Source organism: Crocodylus porosus, unplaced genomic scaffold (genome assembly GCF_001723895.1).
Source record: "Crocodylus porosus isolate Cpor-Errol unplaced genomic scaffold, CroPor_comp1, whole genome shotgun sequence".
Taxonomy (NCBI): Eukaryota; Metazoa; Chordata; order Crocodylia; family Crocodylidae; genus Crocodylus; species Crocodylus porosus.
Window position 1 is genome coordinate 237,484,762 of NW_017728886.1, and position 16,265 is coordinate 237,501,026.

General features: G+C 41.0%; 1 protein-coding gene across 1 annotated transcript in view; it reads left to right on the plus strand.

Annotated features, from left to right (window-relative positions):
* Positions 1 to 16,265, plus strand: part of RIMS2 (regulating synaptic membrane exocytosis 2) — an 867,608-nt gene that overhangs the window by 760,151 nt on the left and 91,192 nt on the right. The window contains exon 30 of the mRNA XM_019551690.1: positions 11,779 to 11,996. Coding sequence (XP_019407235.1) covers positions 11,779 to 11,996 — 218 coding nt within the window. The remainder of the gene's footprint in view (positions 1 to 11,778; positions 11,997 to 16,265) is intronic.

The window sequence follows — 16,265 nt, forward strand, 5'->3', positions numbered from 1 at the left end:
AAGATCCTTTTCTGCCTCTGCACTGATGAGAAGGGAGTTCCCCAGCCTGTAGGTATGCTGCTGGTTCTTCATCCCCAGGTGCAGCACCTTGCACACCTAAGTGCATCCCCAGGTGCATCACCTTGCACACGTAAGTGCCACACCTAAGTTATAAAAAAAATAATAATTGAAATAAGCTCATCATTTTTGGTAATTATTTTCTAGACCATGCATGATACAAGTTTCATTATTTTTGGTATAAGAAAATATAGATTGAATATTTTCTAAGTAGCTGATATGCAATTACTGACCTTCAAAATTCAATTTTCCCATTTATCACTGTAACATGCGCAAAACTCACTGTATTGCTACCTGCCATGGATAATCTTCATTCAGGAGCAGATGCCAATAGATATATTCATTCACCTTTCTTAATACTTTGCTCCACTAGTTGTCCTTTGACTCTGGTGTAGAGCTAAAGCATGATTCCCTGTGAGTAAAGGTTCATAATTTGACTCCAGTCACTGGCCAGGAAGATTAAGAAACCGAACTATAGCAGCACCGAATGAATAACAGGGGATTAAAAATCACATAGCTTGCAGGTATCCTTATATGGAAGCTGGTCTGTGCTATAATATTGATAAATATTGACACTTGGAGACTGGTATATGTAGTTAGATGTTGACTGAAGTGATTACTTCATCAGATTAAAAGGATATATGATTTGGATTTGTTTCAAGTAAAGATTAGAAAATAGGCAATTTTTAGATGTATTTGAAGTATGTTTGTAGATCATTGTATTGACCTGTGTGGACTTGAACTTTGAGGGAGTTGGGCATGGCCTCCTCAGATGATGCATTTTGAGACGGAGAGAAGGAAGTCTGTGTAGCTCAGTTAGCCTACAGTCTGTGTAGGGCTAAGAGGGAGAGTTGGAAATGTTGGGGAACGGAACACAAGCCAAGGGCAGAGATCCAGGTTGAATTACCTAGAGGAAAACAGGAGTTGTAAGAGGGAAGGGCATGAACAATTGTCAGGTATCAGAACCTAAGGTATGGCAATGGACTGTTAAGTTGAAAAAAGACTTGTTTTGATTAAGTTGACAGTTGACCTGTGATATTATTGTAATAGATTATAGGTAAAAAAAAAAAAGGTGTTGCATTTTTGAGAACTCAGAGAATGTAAAACAAGGCAATCATCATGTCTGATGCTGCAGCAAATATGACCATGTTATGGTGTGCATGTTCATGGAAAGATTGTGGTTCAGTAACAGATGATTTGTCTTACAGTCTGCACACATACCCTCCCAGCCAGGGTATTTGTCTTGGAAACAAGCATTTTTTCATTGTTTTTTGTCCCATGTGAAAAGGCATCATTTGCTTTTATTTCAGGGGTTAGGCTTCATAATCTTGCTAAGCAATTACATTTCCTGCATATGAAATAGGAATTATTTGCTTTTTCTACGTTTGTTGCTTTCTATTAGATTGCTTTCATCCAGAGAGTATCCTTACTTTTTCTAGGATATGAGCTGCCAATGTAGGGAAGCAGTCAGTAAGGCTAACCGCACCTTGTCATGCATCTACAGATGCATCACAAGCAGGTCCACGGAGGTGATCTTTCCCCTCTATGTAGCGCTGGTCAGGCCACAGTTGGAGTACTGTGTCCAGTTCTGGACGCCGCACTTCAAGAGGGATGTGGACGACATGGAGAGGGTCCAAAGGAGTGCCACTCGCATGGTCAGGGGGCAGAAGGCCAGACCCTACGAAGATAGACTAAGGGCCTGAATCTATTCAGCCTCCACAAGAGAAGACTGAGAGGGGATCTGGTGGCCATCTACGAACTCACCAGGGGGGACCAACAGGAAATAGATGAGGCTCTGTTTCCCTGGGTACCACCTGGGATAACAAGGGATAACGGCCACAAATTGATTGAGAGTAGGTTCAGGCTTGATATCAGGAGGCATTGCTTTATGGTTAGGGCTGCCAGGCTCTGGAATGGGCTCTCAAGGGAGGTGGTGCTCTCCCCTGCCTTGGGAGTCTTCAAGAGGAGGTTGGGTAGATATCTGGCTGTGGTATTATGATCCCAGAACTCATTTCTGCCCAGGGCAGGGGGTTGGACTTGATGATCTGTTCAGGTCCCTTCTGACCCTAGAAACTATGACACTATGATGCCCACAGAAATATTAATGAGTTTAATGAGTCCTTAAGAAACCTAACTGTGAACTCAGTGGGTGTGTCTACATGAAACGCTTAGTGCACAGAAGACTAATTGTACTGTACATTCGTGCAGTGGGCAAATCCCATGCTAATGCATAGTAGATCTAGTCTAATGTGCAGTAGTCTCACCAGAAAACTTCAACTGTACTAATGTTCAGTACAGGCAACCCCAGCTTCACGTTCTTAATTGGTTCCTGAAAAACTGAGCGTTAAGCTAAATGAGCGTTAAGCGAAACCAGAAGTATTTGACGACCCAAGATACTGATAGCAATTGTTTTTAATGACCCAAGATGGCCACCGCAAGCATTATGACAAAACTTGCTGAGCACTAAGTGAAATCACGTATCAATTTCAAATGAGCGTTATAGCGAAATAGTGCTAAGTGAGACAGCGTTAAGGTGCACTTATGGTGCATTAAGTCACCTGCTATTACAGGTACTAAACTTAATGTGCTGTAATTACAGTGCATTAATGAATGTGTAAACACACTCACTTTCTTTTAGTCCTTCAGTACTATTCTTGTTGGTTTGTTACATATTGTATGTCTCAGTAGGTCTGATAACATAAGGAGACAAGTGGTATCATCAGTGTTTCTCTGATGTAAGTGAAAGACTTCCTGCAGAAGTTTAGCACCTGTATAACTATCTAGCTTGCTTGTGTAAAACAATTTCTGCTTGAAACCTATTTTCTGAGGCAAGGATCTAACCAACTGTTGAGTAAATGGGCACCATCCATTCTTAAAAAATGAACAAGAAAGTAGGCAGCTGAAAGTCCGTGTTCTTCAGAAGCAGATGAAGAGGAAAAAACTCCCATTTGAGAACATTGAAAGGGATGAAAGTTCTTAGCTTCTTTGCGTGCACTAAAGTAAAAAGTGGCAAAAACCAACAACAGGTTTGATTAACTCCTATTTGCTCCATCTCCTATCTCAATGATTGGCAATCTTTTTAGATTCAAGATACCACTGGTTAGACTCAAGGCATTGTTAGAAAATGGCAGCTCTTAGCTTTCTCTCATGTTTTGACTATGGAAAAATAATAGAGCAGTTCTTCTGAGGCAAAAAACTCAGGCCACAACAACTCAGAATGTTTTGACACTATGGATTTAGGTTTGAAATCTCTGGGTTGATCTTGTGAATCATTTGTAGGTGTTTGTACATGTAACACTGCTAATTTTGAGCAGCATGCTCTTAAAAGGATTTTACAGTACAGCAGGGTGTTGCATATAAGTAATAAAAGGCCAACTGTTGTGCAAGAAGACCTCTCACTGAGGTCAGCATGAAGAGGTTCTAGAATAAGGCCGAGTTAACACACAATTCCATGCTGTAAAATGTTTAGTGCTTTCAAAAGGTACATGAGGAAAGCTAGAAAGGAACTTCAGCAAAGCAGAAGGCCAGATGGAGAAATCATTCCTTATTTGCACATCAGTCACTGTCACTAGAAACTAAAACCCTATCAACAAAATATTTATGCATGTGGCTACAATTAACTACGTGATTCTAACCCATTTTATTTATGCATATGCCTACGTTTCAGCAGATATTCAAGTGCTTTCTTGAATCTAAGTGAGGACACACATTTCTTCTCTGAGCTTCTATCAGGTTGGACTTCTTGGTAAATCAATACATCCATGGTTTTGTAATGGAAGCCAGAAGCTTGCCTGTCTGATAACAAGCAAGTTTATTTTTCTGCCCGCATCATCTTCTGCTTGCCAGGCAATTACAGCTGACCTAATGATTTTATTCTTCTGTTTTAGTTTTTGTTTTTATTATGTGTTCCACTACAGTGATTTGATTACAAGTATGGTATAATTCAGTTTTTTAAACGTTTTTTAGTTGGGTGCTTTTCCCATCTGCCTACAAATTCTGTGGTTAGGTATTTATTATTAATCCACATGGACATGTGTGGCAGTTTGAGAGCTGTACTTTCAGTTCTCTTTTACTGTTTGAACTACACTTACTCAGTAATAATTAAACCCTTTCATTCTGTCCTAACATATTTTGGATATTCTGAGTTAGTACAATGTATCTGACATGCTAATATCTTTAGAATAGCAATCAAAAGAAAAGCATGAATGTATATTATCATTCTCAGGCTTAAACATTTAGACTGGTGTGTACAGAGTACCCTTGGTGCAAATACTGTACATGGGGATTTCAACTTAAAAGTAAATGCGCTCCTATAATCATGTAGCCATGAAATACTTTCAGGAAGATCTATGAAACAGTGAAAAATATTTTTGTTTTCTTTAGGGAAAAAGTGATTCTCTAGAAGAATCCTTTCTGTTTTCCTGTTAAGAGAACAAAAAAGGATTGCGGTGCTGATTCTCTTTTACCTTAAATCCCCTCTTAAGTTTCTGTGGTAGAAAATCTAGCCTCTTAATTCCAGTCAGTTATCTGGTTTTGCTGTAATTAAACTATCCAGTTTAATCAATGGGTACTTTGCATTGGTCTTTCATCAGTCCCATGGAACATCCATGCCTGCTACGGGACAGAGAGTTCCTGGTGAGGTCCGGGTGAGGGAGATCCCCTGCCCTCCATCAATGCTGACCTCATGAAGGAACACCTTGAGAGTTTGGATACTTTCAAATCAGCTGGCCCTGACAATCTACACCCAGGGTACTCAAGGAGCTGGCGAGCATCATAGCCCAGCCTCTGGCATGGATCTTTGAGAACTCCTGGTGCTCTGGAGTAGTGCACAAAGACTAAAAGAAGGCCAGTGTGGTGCCTATCTTCAAGAAAGGGAGGAAAGTGGATCTGCCAACTGTAGGCCCATCAGCCTGACCTCTATCCTGGGGAAGGTCTTAGAAAAGTTTATCAAAAAGGCCATCTTTAATGGACTAGCCAACACCAACATCCTGAGAGACAACCAGCATGGGTTTGTTGTGGGTAGGTCTTGCTTGAACCAATCTCATTTTCTTTTATGACCAGGTGACCTATCACCTGGACAAGGGAGAAGAGATTGACGTCATATATCTTGACTACAAAAAAGCCTTTGATTTGGTATCCCATGATCACTTCTTGGCGAAACTGGTCAGTTGTGGCCTTGGGTCCACCACGATACGCTGGCTGGGAAATTGGCTCCATAGTCAGACCCAGAGGGTGGTAATTGGTGGAAGTCAATCGTCATGCTGCCCTATCACCGGTGGGGTCCCCCAAGTCTCTGTCCTTGGACCCATATTGTTCAACATCTTCATTAATGATGTGGACATTGGAGTCAGAAGCGGACTGGCCAAGTTCGCTGATGACACCAAACTTTGGGGCAAAGCATCCACACCTGAAGACAGGAGGGCAATCCAGGCTGACCTTGACAGGCTCAGCAAATGGACGAGAACCTGATGGTGTTTAACACCGAAAAATGTAAGGATTTCCACCTTGGGAGGAAAAACCTGCAGCATCCTTATAGGCTCAGCAGTGCTACGCTGGCTAGCACTATGGAAGAAAGAGACTTGGGGGTCATCATTGACTACAAGATGAACATGATCCTTCAATGCAATGCTGCGGCTAGTAAAGTGAGCAAAATGCTGGCTTGCATCCATAGATGCTTCTCAAGCAAATCCTGGGATGTCATCCTCCCCTTGTACTCAGCCTTGGTGAGGTCACAGCTGGAGTACTGCATCCAGTTTTGGGCCCCACAATTCAAAAAAAATGTGGAGAAACTTGAGAGAGTGACTCTTTAGCCTGGAAAAGCGCAGGCTCAGGGGCGATCTGAAGGCTACCTATAAATTTATCAGGGGTGACTGCCAGTATCTGGGGGAGCGTTTGTTCATCAGAGTGCCCCAAGGGATGATGAGGTTGAACAATTATAAATTACTATGAGACTGTTTCAGGCTGGTCATAAGGAAGAATTTCTTTACTGTCCAAGCCCCCAAGGTCTGGAATAGCCTGCCATCAGAGGTGGTGCAAGCACTGACATTGAACACCTTCAAGAGAGAATTGGATGCTTATCTTGCTGGGATCCTATGACCCCAGCTAACTTCCTGCCCTTCGGGCAGGGGGCTGGACTCGATGATCTTCTGAGGTCCCTCCCAACCCTAATGTCTATGAAATCTATGAAATCTATGAAATCAAGAGGAAGGTAAAATGATACTCAGCCTTACCCCCAAAAACTCTGTCTGTGATTCAGCCCCTGCTGGAATCCCAGACATTTTGATCTTGTGGTGGGGAATGAGAATGTGCACAGCACTCCCAAACTAGGTGAGATTGGTACCAATGGCATCAATCTCCTTTGCTTAACTGTACCCCTGAAGCTGTTCACTCACTCACTCCCAGTGCAAGTTACAACAAAACTTTGATGGGCTCCCTTTTGTGTTTGGAGGCAGTGGGGTAGGGAGAGGGAAGTTCCTTATTTGGTATGTCAAACTAGACTGTGCCTACTGTGCCATGGGTGAACTCAAGTTGACATGGTAACTCTGACCTCCTGAGAATAATCCCTTCCCAATGCCATACAAAGATAATTTGGTTGTGCCCATAACATACCTGGAGACCCTTCCAGGAAATATATATGTACCACCTCTGATTATAGGTCTCTGAGAATGGAATTGAAGGGATCTTTTATTTCCAGAGGGAGCCGTTGCAAGAGCCAGCTGACTTCTACAAAACCCTCACACAGACTGACTTAAGAGGTCATTGTTCAGAAGCATAATATCCTGTGAAAGATACCTATAATTTATACTTATGAAGAAGGAAAAAAAAAAAATACACTACTGGCTGGGGAAAGTGAAAAAATACTCTTATTTCCCCTCTCGTGTTCATTAGGACCTAGGTCTATTACTGTGATTCTTGCGAGAACATTCTCACCACTGGTCTTTAGGCAGTTTACATAAAGCAAACTTCTAAAAGAAAATCCAATACTGGTAAAAATTAGGAGGTTTTGGCCTACATTTACAAACCAAGTATACTTTCAAAACCAGTTGTTTTTACTTATGCTTTAAAACCTTTCATACAGTTTAGCAGCTGAGCTTGTTTATACTCTAATTAGCTTCGGAAAACATCCACTTACACTGTCCGTACATAGATATAGCAGAACATTGTTTCCATATGTTCTCACCACTGCAGTTAAGAGCTTGGTTAACTAGCCACATTTTCAAATAGGTACAGATTCCTTATGATCATGGTTTGTTGTACCAAAACCTCGCTTTTAACAATCTCAACAGTAGGAATCAATTTTTCTTTATTATGATGCAGCAAGTTGACTAACCCTATTACAGTGAACATCCTCTTTTAATTAACTTTTCTCTCAGTCCAATGAAGGTTTGTTATAATGAGGTTGTACTGTACTTTGTTAAGGAGAAATAATGCTCTGTCTAGTGAAATTATAGTAATTTTGTTTGCATGACAACAGTTTAAGCACATTGAGGGCTTGCACATAAGGGACCTAAATAGTTTAAGGTTATGTATACACACTCAAATAATCTGGGAGAATTTTCCCAGGTTTGTTCTTCAGGTAGAATAACTTACCCAAAGCTACACGTACAGACATTTAAATGCTAAGGCCCTGAAGAGTAGAGAGCTTAAAGTGAGAACCAGCCAGCAGGCCTCTGTGCACACATCTTAGCATGCTCTGCAGGTTCCCTTAGTCTGGCTGGTAACAGATGGCAGCAGTGCATAGGACAGCCCTGATTGGCTAACTCAGACTCCCCATGTGTTTCCCTGTGGTACAAAGTTGGGACCTTAGAAAAGATTTATTTTTACCCTCTCCACCCAGTTCCATCCCTAGTAACTGTAAGATTTCCTTCCAATGTTTTGAGATCACTCTGTACTAACACTGTATCTAGAACAGCCTTTGAGACCAAAACTGTTCACTCCAAAGGCAAGTTAAAGTTGAATCCAACAGTAAGACCGTGAGTAAAAAAATCTGCAAGTTAGTGGACATAGTTTCTTAAGCCAACAATGAAATTTTCTTATGTAGGATATAACTGGGTCCTGATTTTTAGATGTTTCTTTCCTATTTAATATTCATCTCTTGTGTAATGTGGAGAAGCAGTTATCAAAGATCCTACTGTAAGTCTGGTTTTTTGTCTAAGACACTTTTGTAAATCAGAAATTTACATGCTTTCAAATTTCTCTTTTTATTGGCAACTTTTATAGTTTTGAAGATCAAATGAATGCTGAGTAAGCATATTTGCTGGTTAAAAGCCTTAAAAATAATAGAACAGTTGAAAAGTAGGGATCTTTTTAAATCCAATCATCTCCTTAGGTAAGATCATCCCTACCTAAACCATCCCCAGTGAAGTGTTCGTCTAACCTGCTCCAGGGATGGGAACCACCTCTCTAAGTAATCTATTCCAATTTTTCTCTATAGGAAGAAAGTTTTCCTAGTATCCAACCTACAATTCTCTTGTTGCAACTTAAGATGATTGTTCGCTGTCCTGTCCCCTGCAGCCACAAAGAAGAGCCTATCATCACCTTTTTATCTGTAGTCTAGTCTCTTTATAACCACCCTTTTGTATTTACAAACTAGTCTCAAATCTCTCTTCGTTCTTCTCCAGACTGAAGACTTTTTTCTCTCTTAACTAAATTGTATTTACTTAAAAAAACTCACTCCTAGCACTGCCATTTCTTTTGTTCATCTTTTCCTTTGGTCCCAGGCAGACTACTTTTTTCTTTTCCTCATGCAGCAGTCAATGGATGGCAAAAAGTATTCCAAATTTCTTCAGTGGCAGATTCATGCCAAATTTGATCCCTCCCATCCCCCCTTCATTTTTACTCAGTCTCTCCTACAAGGCTTATGCCAGACATGCTCACCTTAAGCTTTAAGTTGTGTCCACTCTTCCCTGTTCATCTCTTCCTCAGGCTCCTTCTCCTCCTGCCTCAAGGCAAACAACTTACCCTGGAAATTCTTCCAAACTGTTTTGGCCACCTACCTTTCCTCAGTAGTCCTGCTAGCCTTTCAGGAAGAGTGTCAAAGCCAATCAATGCATGCTTCCAGTAGATAGTGTTTGCCTAGAAGGGAGAAGCTGTGCATATTATAAGATTGGGTTCACCTAACACAAGTCTACTAATGCCCGCTGCCATTCTTGGTAATCTCTTGTAGGTATGGAAGGTATGGTATTGCTTTTACTTCTCACAATCAAATGTATTCAGTATTCTTCCACATATTTGCCCTTTAGCATTTATAGATAATATCTAGCAATGTCTTGTTAGATCACTACTGCAGATTGATTTGTGCAGTAGGTACCAAAATGTCAGCAGATTTGCAGTCACATGTTGATGTAACAATTGTTTTGTTCAGTTACGTCTGGTTTGTTCACTGGTTTTTCCCATCTTTGTGGAGGGGGTAGACTATGTCATCCAAAGAGTAGAAATTGTAGGTTTGTATGAGTTTATAATAACTGATGAGCTTGTAAACAATAATAAACAATATGTTTGCAAGTGCTGAAAGAAATGCTACCCTTTATAACTCTTCAAAATGGATACAAAACAGATTATCTATGAGTAGCTTCACAAGTAATGAATTGTCATAAAGTTAGCCCCAGTAGGGGTGAACACTTTTACAGTCCTATATTCACTTCCAAGGTAGTTGGAAGGAAGTATAGTTGTGACAACAATTCTTTTCACAGGCCAATAGAGCTGGCTTTCCACATAGTACATTTATTTATACTATTTATTTTCCACAAGCCATTTATTTTGATAGTCTAGTGCTGGACTTCCTGAAGCAACAGGGGGAGTGCCAGAAAATTAAATATATAGGGCCATGGCTAGAGACCATCCCACTAAACAACAAAGCAGCAGGCAATAGCCTTTAGTAAATGGTTCAGGATAAATACAGATAGTAAAAACCTAACCCATGTAACTGTCAGGGTAACTCTCCATCAGGTTGGCCAAAGTTCCCTTGGTTTACAAGTTTACGTAATCTATCCTCTATTTCTTACACTGTTGTAATACCAGTTGCATTAATATAACTGTTTCATCTACTCAAGCCATTTATTTTCATTGTCTAGTGTCATACCCAAAGTGGAATTTTACAAAATGGAAGTAGTAAAAGGTCAACTGTTACACAAGAAGAAGCCTCACTGAGGTCAGCATGGGGAGCTTATAGAATCAGACCCAGAGTTAGCACACACTGCCATACTGTAAAGCATTCTGTGTATTTCTGTTGTCTGAAAGATGGATTGTAGCTTCCTTGATACCCCTGTATTGTGTTTCTCAGATTGTCCCTCCCACTTTCATCAAACTGTATATTGGCAGTGACAAAGATCTCTCAAATTGTGGTCAATGGAGAATTTCTGTGTTGTCACTGAGCTGTTTCTGCAGTAATGGCTTGGCATTTACTACCTTTCAGGTTAGGGGCATTTAGGGTCTCCACAGTATTTCTTTAACCAAGTAAACCAGAAAGCAGCATTAAGTCCAAGCAATTCTTCATCTTTCCCAACCCCCACCAACAAAATCAAACTCTTTTCTTCAATTGTGGGGCCACTTTAGGACATTTGGTGTTGGGTATTTCTTTACTGGCCATTAGAGGACAACAAGCGTAGAACACACAAACAAATTGCATTGTCCTTTACACAGAATAGTGGGTCTGCATGCAAGAAAAGTAATATGGCATTACTTAGTGTAAAGCCCAACTGAAGTTCAGTGGAGAAACAAAATGGGAATGAGGGAAAGAAACAAATCATATGCGCTCACTGTACTCAAGTGATCTTATTTTCATGTGGTCTCTTTACTAGTGTCCTTAGATTGCTCTTGTATTGTAATCAAGCACCATAGTTACTCTGGGGATAGTGTAGGATACAGACAGGGAGGCTGGAAGTGATTTTTGTTCTTGCGAGATTCTCTCACCAAGGGATCAGAAGTATGAAGAGGCCTGAAAAGTGCTGATATATATGAGATGCTGAGCACATGTATTTATAGGAAAATATCTCTAAATGTCAGTATACTGCAAATATTTAATTGCATAAAAGAGCCTACTCAAGCAAAAAAAATTAAAAATCTCCTTATCTATTTAGGGACTCTGCAGCACCGAATCTTAAGTTCAGAAAAGTCACATTATAAATATTACTTTCTATACTCTGTTTGTTTTGCCACTCTTGCCAGACCTAGGCAATTTCTACCTAACCAGTTTTCAGAATCTACTTAGTGGTAATTTAGAGGAACTGATATATATAATTTGATTAGCCAAGGTTTAAACTTGGAAAGATAATATTGGAATAATAAAAAACAAGCAAGAACTGTATATGAGAAATACATAATGATTTCCTTGCTAAATATATTTAGCATTTGATCATTCAGATCTAGTTTGTTCACTGGGCTTTTCTGTTTCCACTGGGGGAAAACAAATAAAGTCACCTGAAGTGGGGAAATTGTATTCCATTAAAAATGTACTAAACAGGAGGAAAGCTTCAGATAATTTAAAAACAAAATTATGGCATGTCCATTACATGGTAAGGAAAACTTAAGAGCTTGACAATTAAAGTTGTTTCCCCTTACTTCCAAACTCCATCTGTATGATTTAGCTGCTTTGACCCTACAGCTTCCCAAAACTTTATATCTGAAACCTGTCCTTTTCTGTCTTCCCTTTTCTCCTTTTCTTTTGTCTGCACTATTTATCCGTCCGTCGGCTGACAGTGTCTTTACATCCAAAATGCAAAGCAGACAGATGGGCGCCTCAGGAAAGAACATGACTAAGAGCACCAGCATCGGTGGGGACATGTACACACTAGAGAAGAATGATGGCAGCCAGTCTGACACAGCAGTAGGCACTGTGGGCACCGGTGGCAAAAAAAGACGCTCCAGCATTGGTGCAAAGATGGTAGCAATTGTGGGTCTGTCACGAAAAAGCCGCAGCACTTCCCAACTCAGCCAAACTGGTAGGAACCAGATTTGCTTTTTCTTCAATACTTTGCCATTAAAAATGTAGAATATATATATATTATAATGTAGTTATATGAGTGAAGTGTTGAAGTTGCTTAGTTAATAATCCCAGGAGAAAAGAATAGATTGATATGATCTGTCTGAACTTTTATTAAACTTTTTCTTCTTTTAGCAATCATCTTTCTTCAGATTGGACTGAAGCTTCTATTTTTTTGCTTATTAGAGCACACCTAATGCAATAATTCCATTCCTTCCCAGGAACCAATGTGAGCTGCTGTGTTTATGTTTTGGCGTGTTTTATTAATGTTTTGTGAAGGATCGTTGAAATGCAGGTGCAGAATTTCTTCTCTTGTGTGGTGAACTTTCTTTATATATTTCAGTCCTCCTTTTTCTTATGTTTAAACATGCTAAATATATTTTGATGCAGAAGGTTTGATACAGAAGTGTTCCTGACCTAGGTGTGGTATCTTCTGTTTACTGTATTAGTACAACACTTTGACTACTCATTCTTTCCCTTGTTTTCAGTCTACAAGTATATTTACCAACAGTTAAAAAAATTTCTCATTGCTTTTTACAGTTCCCAGTTAAAATTTGTTACCTAAAAGTTCCACAGAAACAGAGATGAAGGTATTTACTGCTTTGACACTCTGAACATCCCAAGTCACATATTATCCTTTATATTTATTTTTCATATCTCATCTGGAAAAAAAACCCAATCCATATAATGCACTCTGAAAAGCTACCATTAGTAATTACAATGGGTAAAACTTGTGTCACTGCAAAGGAAAATGGCTATTTGCATTTAAACAATGCATCCACATGAGTTTTAAGTGTATATTCAGGATACCGTGTACTTAGGATACTTTTTAATATCTGTGCTAAAGTTTGTATGCAATTTTTACCATTTTTTTAAGTGTGTCCATTTCTGTTCATATGTATATGAAGAAATTATTTATTTGTGTTTATGACAGTGCCTGAAATAAGATCCTCATTGTGTTTAACAATGGTCAACAAGTCAATAGCCTGTAAACACACATAACATTTCCCTTGAAAGAAAGCCTTTTGTGCCAGGATCCTACAGGTGCTCCTTCAAATGGAGCAGAACAAGGAATGATGGTCTCAAGTTGCAGAAGGGAAGTTTAGGTTAGATATTCTAAATTTTCTTACTAGGAGGGCACAACTGCATGTGCGCATTTACTGTGTAGTAAGGGTGTACAAAGCGGGCAGTATTCAATTCAGATTCAGCCCAATTTGGGAGACAGTGATTCAATTCACTGATTTGGATCACTGTCCCAATTCAGTTTGGCTGAATCTGAAGATTCAATTCTGATTTGGAGAATCAGCGATTTGGCCATAGACACAGCTTTATATATTTTTTTACTTACCTGTAGGTACCAGGCACGGCTCGTGAACACTGAGATGGTGGGGCAGATGGAGCATCCCATGGGAGTGCGGGGGAGTCCCCTGCGTGCTTGGCCGTGGACCAGGAAGTGGACTGGAAGTACTTCCGGGTCACCACTGAGACTTCCCTGTGCCCTTCCAGCTCAGCAATCAGCTGTGGGGGTACACCATGTGCCCCTCCAAACCCAGGAGGCACCAGTTGCCAAGCTGGGGGTAAGGGGGGACCCTGCACACTCTGCAGCAGACCCAGAAGTGGCCTGGAAATACTTCTGGTCTGCTTCCGGGACCTTCCATGGGATACTCCATCTGCCCTGCTATCTCAGCATTCACGAGCTGCACTTGGTACCTTGAGGTATACAGAAAAAACATATAAAGCTGTGTCTATGGCCTAATCATCGAATCTCTCCAAATCTCTCTGAATTGATTTGGAGGCTTCTGATTTGATTTAGAGAGATTAATGGGTCTCCTGATTTGATTCGGATTCATAGATTTGGCCACTGAATTGGGCTGAATCTCCTCCGAATTGAATCAACGACCAAAGCTTCACACAGCCCTATTGTGCAGTAACCGAAATTACTGTGCAGTATGGGCATACATCTACACGTGCATGCCTGTACTATGCAGTAAATATGGCCAACTTGAGCATAAATTTGATACCTGTATCATGCAGATATCTAATTTGTACCTAATGTGCGTTACTGCACAGTAACGCACATGTAGATATCTTACTGTGCAGTAACACTGTGTGTGTGAACTGACTTCTGACTAGCTTTAGTTTCAAGTCAGTCCACACACAGCATTTAATGTGCTGTAATGTCTGTACCTGTAAACACCGTCCTATTCCCACTTACTGCACAGTAAATTTAAGCCAGCATAAACGCATATGTAGGTAGGCCTGGAGAGTAGGAAAGTATTGGAACAGATTACCTCTTTTCTGTCCTTGGAGGTTTTTAAGATCCAGGATGATATACTTGGGGATGGTCCTGCTTTGAGCAGGGACTACTTGATCTCCTTAGGTCTCTTTCAACCCTCATTTTCTATGATTCTATATACCTGTGAAGTATGCAGGTGGTGCTTTTTCTCAGAGAATGTGGTAAGTGTCTTTAAGGTTATTGTGACACATTTCTGAGACAAGCTTGTCAGGCTGTGTGTTGTTGCTTGCCACATAATGGCAGAGGAGAAATAAAGCATCTAGGAAAGTGATTGTGCTTCTTAAGTTTTGATATGGGTCAAAACCCAGGACATTCAGGACAATTTCAAAAATTCTGTCTCAGAAAGCTTGCAATTTATAAGTGGCTGTTAAGTTCTAACTCCAGAACCTGCAGTCTCTCAGCAGATTCTCCCCATGTTCACATTGCTGTAAAATGGATGGGGTCACGTGAGGCCTGGGGTACTGTGGTGATAGATTTCTGGTGTATAGTTCTAGAAAATCTGTAGTTGAGTATAAACAATGCTAAATACATGTTCACCTGGGAACAGGGGGCAAGCAAGTAAAGTGTTTGTATATATTATAATGCAAGAGTACAGGTATATGTGGAAAATAAGGTTTGTCTATTGGGAGGCATCAAATTAGTTTAATAATGAGGCATCAAATTAGTTGACTATAGATAGCCAATATAACTTTGTTCACTCGGAAGAGCCTGCACACAGAACTTAACTTGGATTCATCGAACACAGGGCCACATAGGCTAGGGACAAACATTCAGAAAGTCTGAGCCTGAATTGAGTCAATCTTTGCAGGTTAGTATAACCTGCCTAGACTGAATCAGTTTGTAACTGCACAGAATCCCTTCTGGTCTGAGAAAATGCAGGTATATGCCTGCAGTGGCTCAGGTTAGAAGCTAGGGGGTGCTAAAGCAGCCCTCCCTTCCCCTCCTCAATGCTGAGCTGAGTGGAGGTAGGAGTGGGGGGGCAATGGCTAGGCCCCAACAGGAGGCTCTGATTAGGGAGGGGTTCGCCCCCTTGCTCATCAGCAAGAGAACTAGCAGTGGTTTTACACAGCATTTATCACTGCATTACCAAAACAAAAGGATCTCCCATTAGTTCAAGCTCTTTTTAAACAACTTATTCCAAGGAAGGAAGGACATTACCAACTACCGGTTGATTAGCTCTAAAGAGCCCCAAACCTGTCCTGTCTCCCTTTGTCCCATCTCCCACAGCATGGATCTAGCCAGCATGTGCTTTGCTAGCTAATGCTGAGAGGTATCTGTGTAAGGCAGAGGGGATGGGAGATACCTGCTTAGCAGGGAGTGGTGGAGTGGGGGGAGCAAGGGGAAGCCAGGTAGATGCCTGCAGTCTCTGCCAGAGCTCCAGCCAGGGAGCAGAGGAGAAGGGCCAGCTCTGCTGTAAAGCAGACAGCCTTGCCCAGCCCAGCCCAGACAGCACGCCAGGATGCTGGGGGACTCTGATTTAACTTAAACCAGGAAGGGGTATGAGACAGACATTGCATAAACTGGTTTGACCCCAAAGCAGGTAAAGAGATAGTGATAGCAATGATGATGATACATTGCTGCTTAATAAACCATGTTGCCCTCTCTGTGGCTCAGTTATGTTAATATTCCCCTTCTTCCACTGCTTCGTAACAGCTTTGTAGCTATATGAGTGCTTGGAAAAGATCTGGAAGTGGTAAGTCAGGTGACTTAACAAACAGGCTTTGGGAGGGCACTCCAAGCATGGAAGGAAACACAAAGGCCTGTGAGAAAAGAAACAGAATACTCTAAAAGCTGAAACTAGGTTGGTTAGAGAGAGCAACAACCAAGATGAAAGAAGAGGAGGTTTAAGATGGTGGGTGTGGCGAAATGCCGGGCTAGCGGCTCCGGCACCGCTTAGGGGAGCCGCGGGCTTTGCGGAGTTGTGCGAGCGCG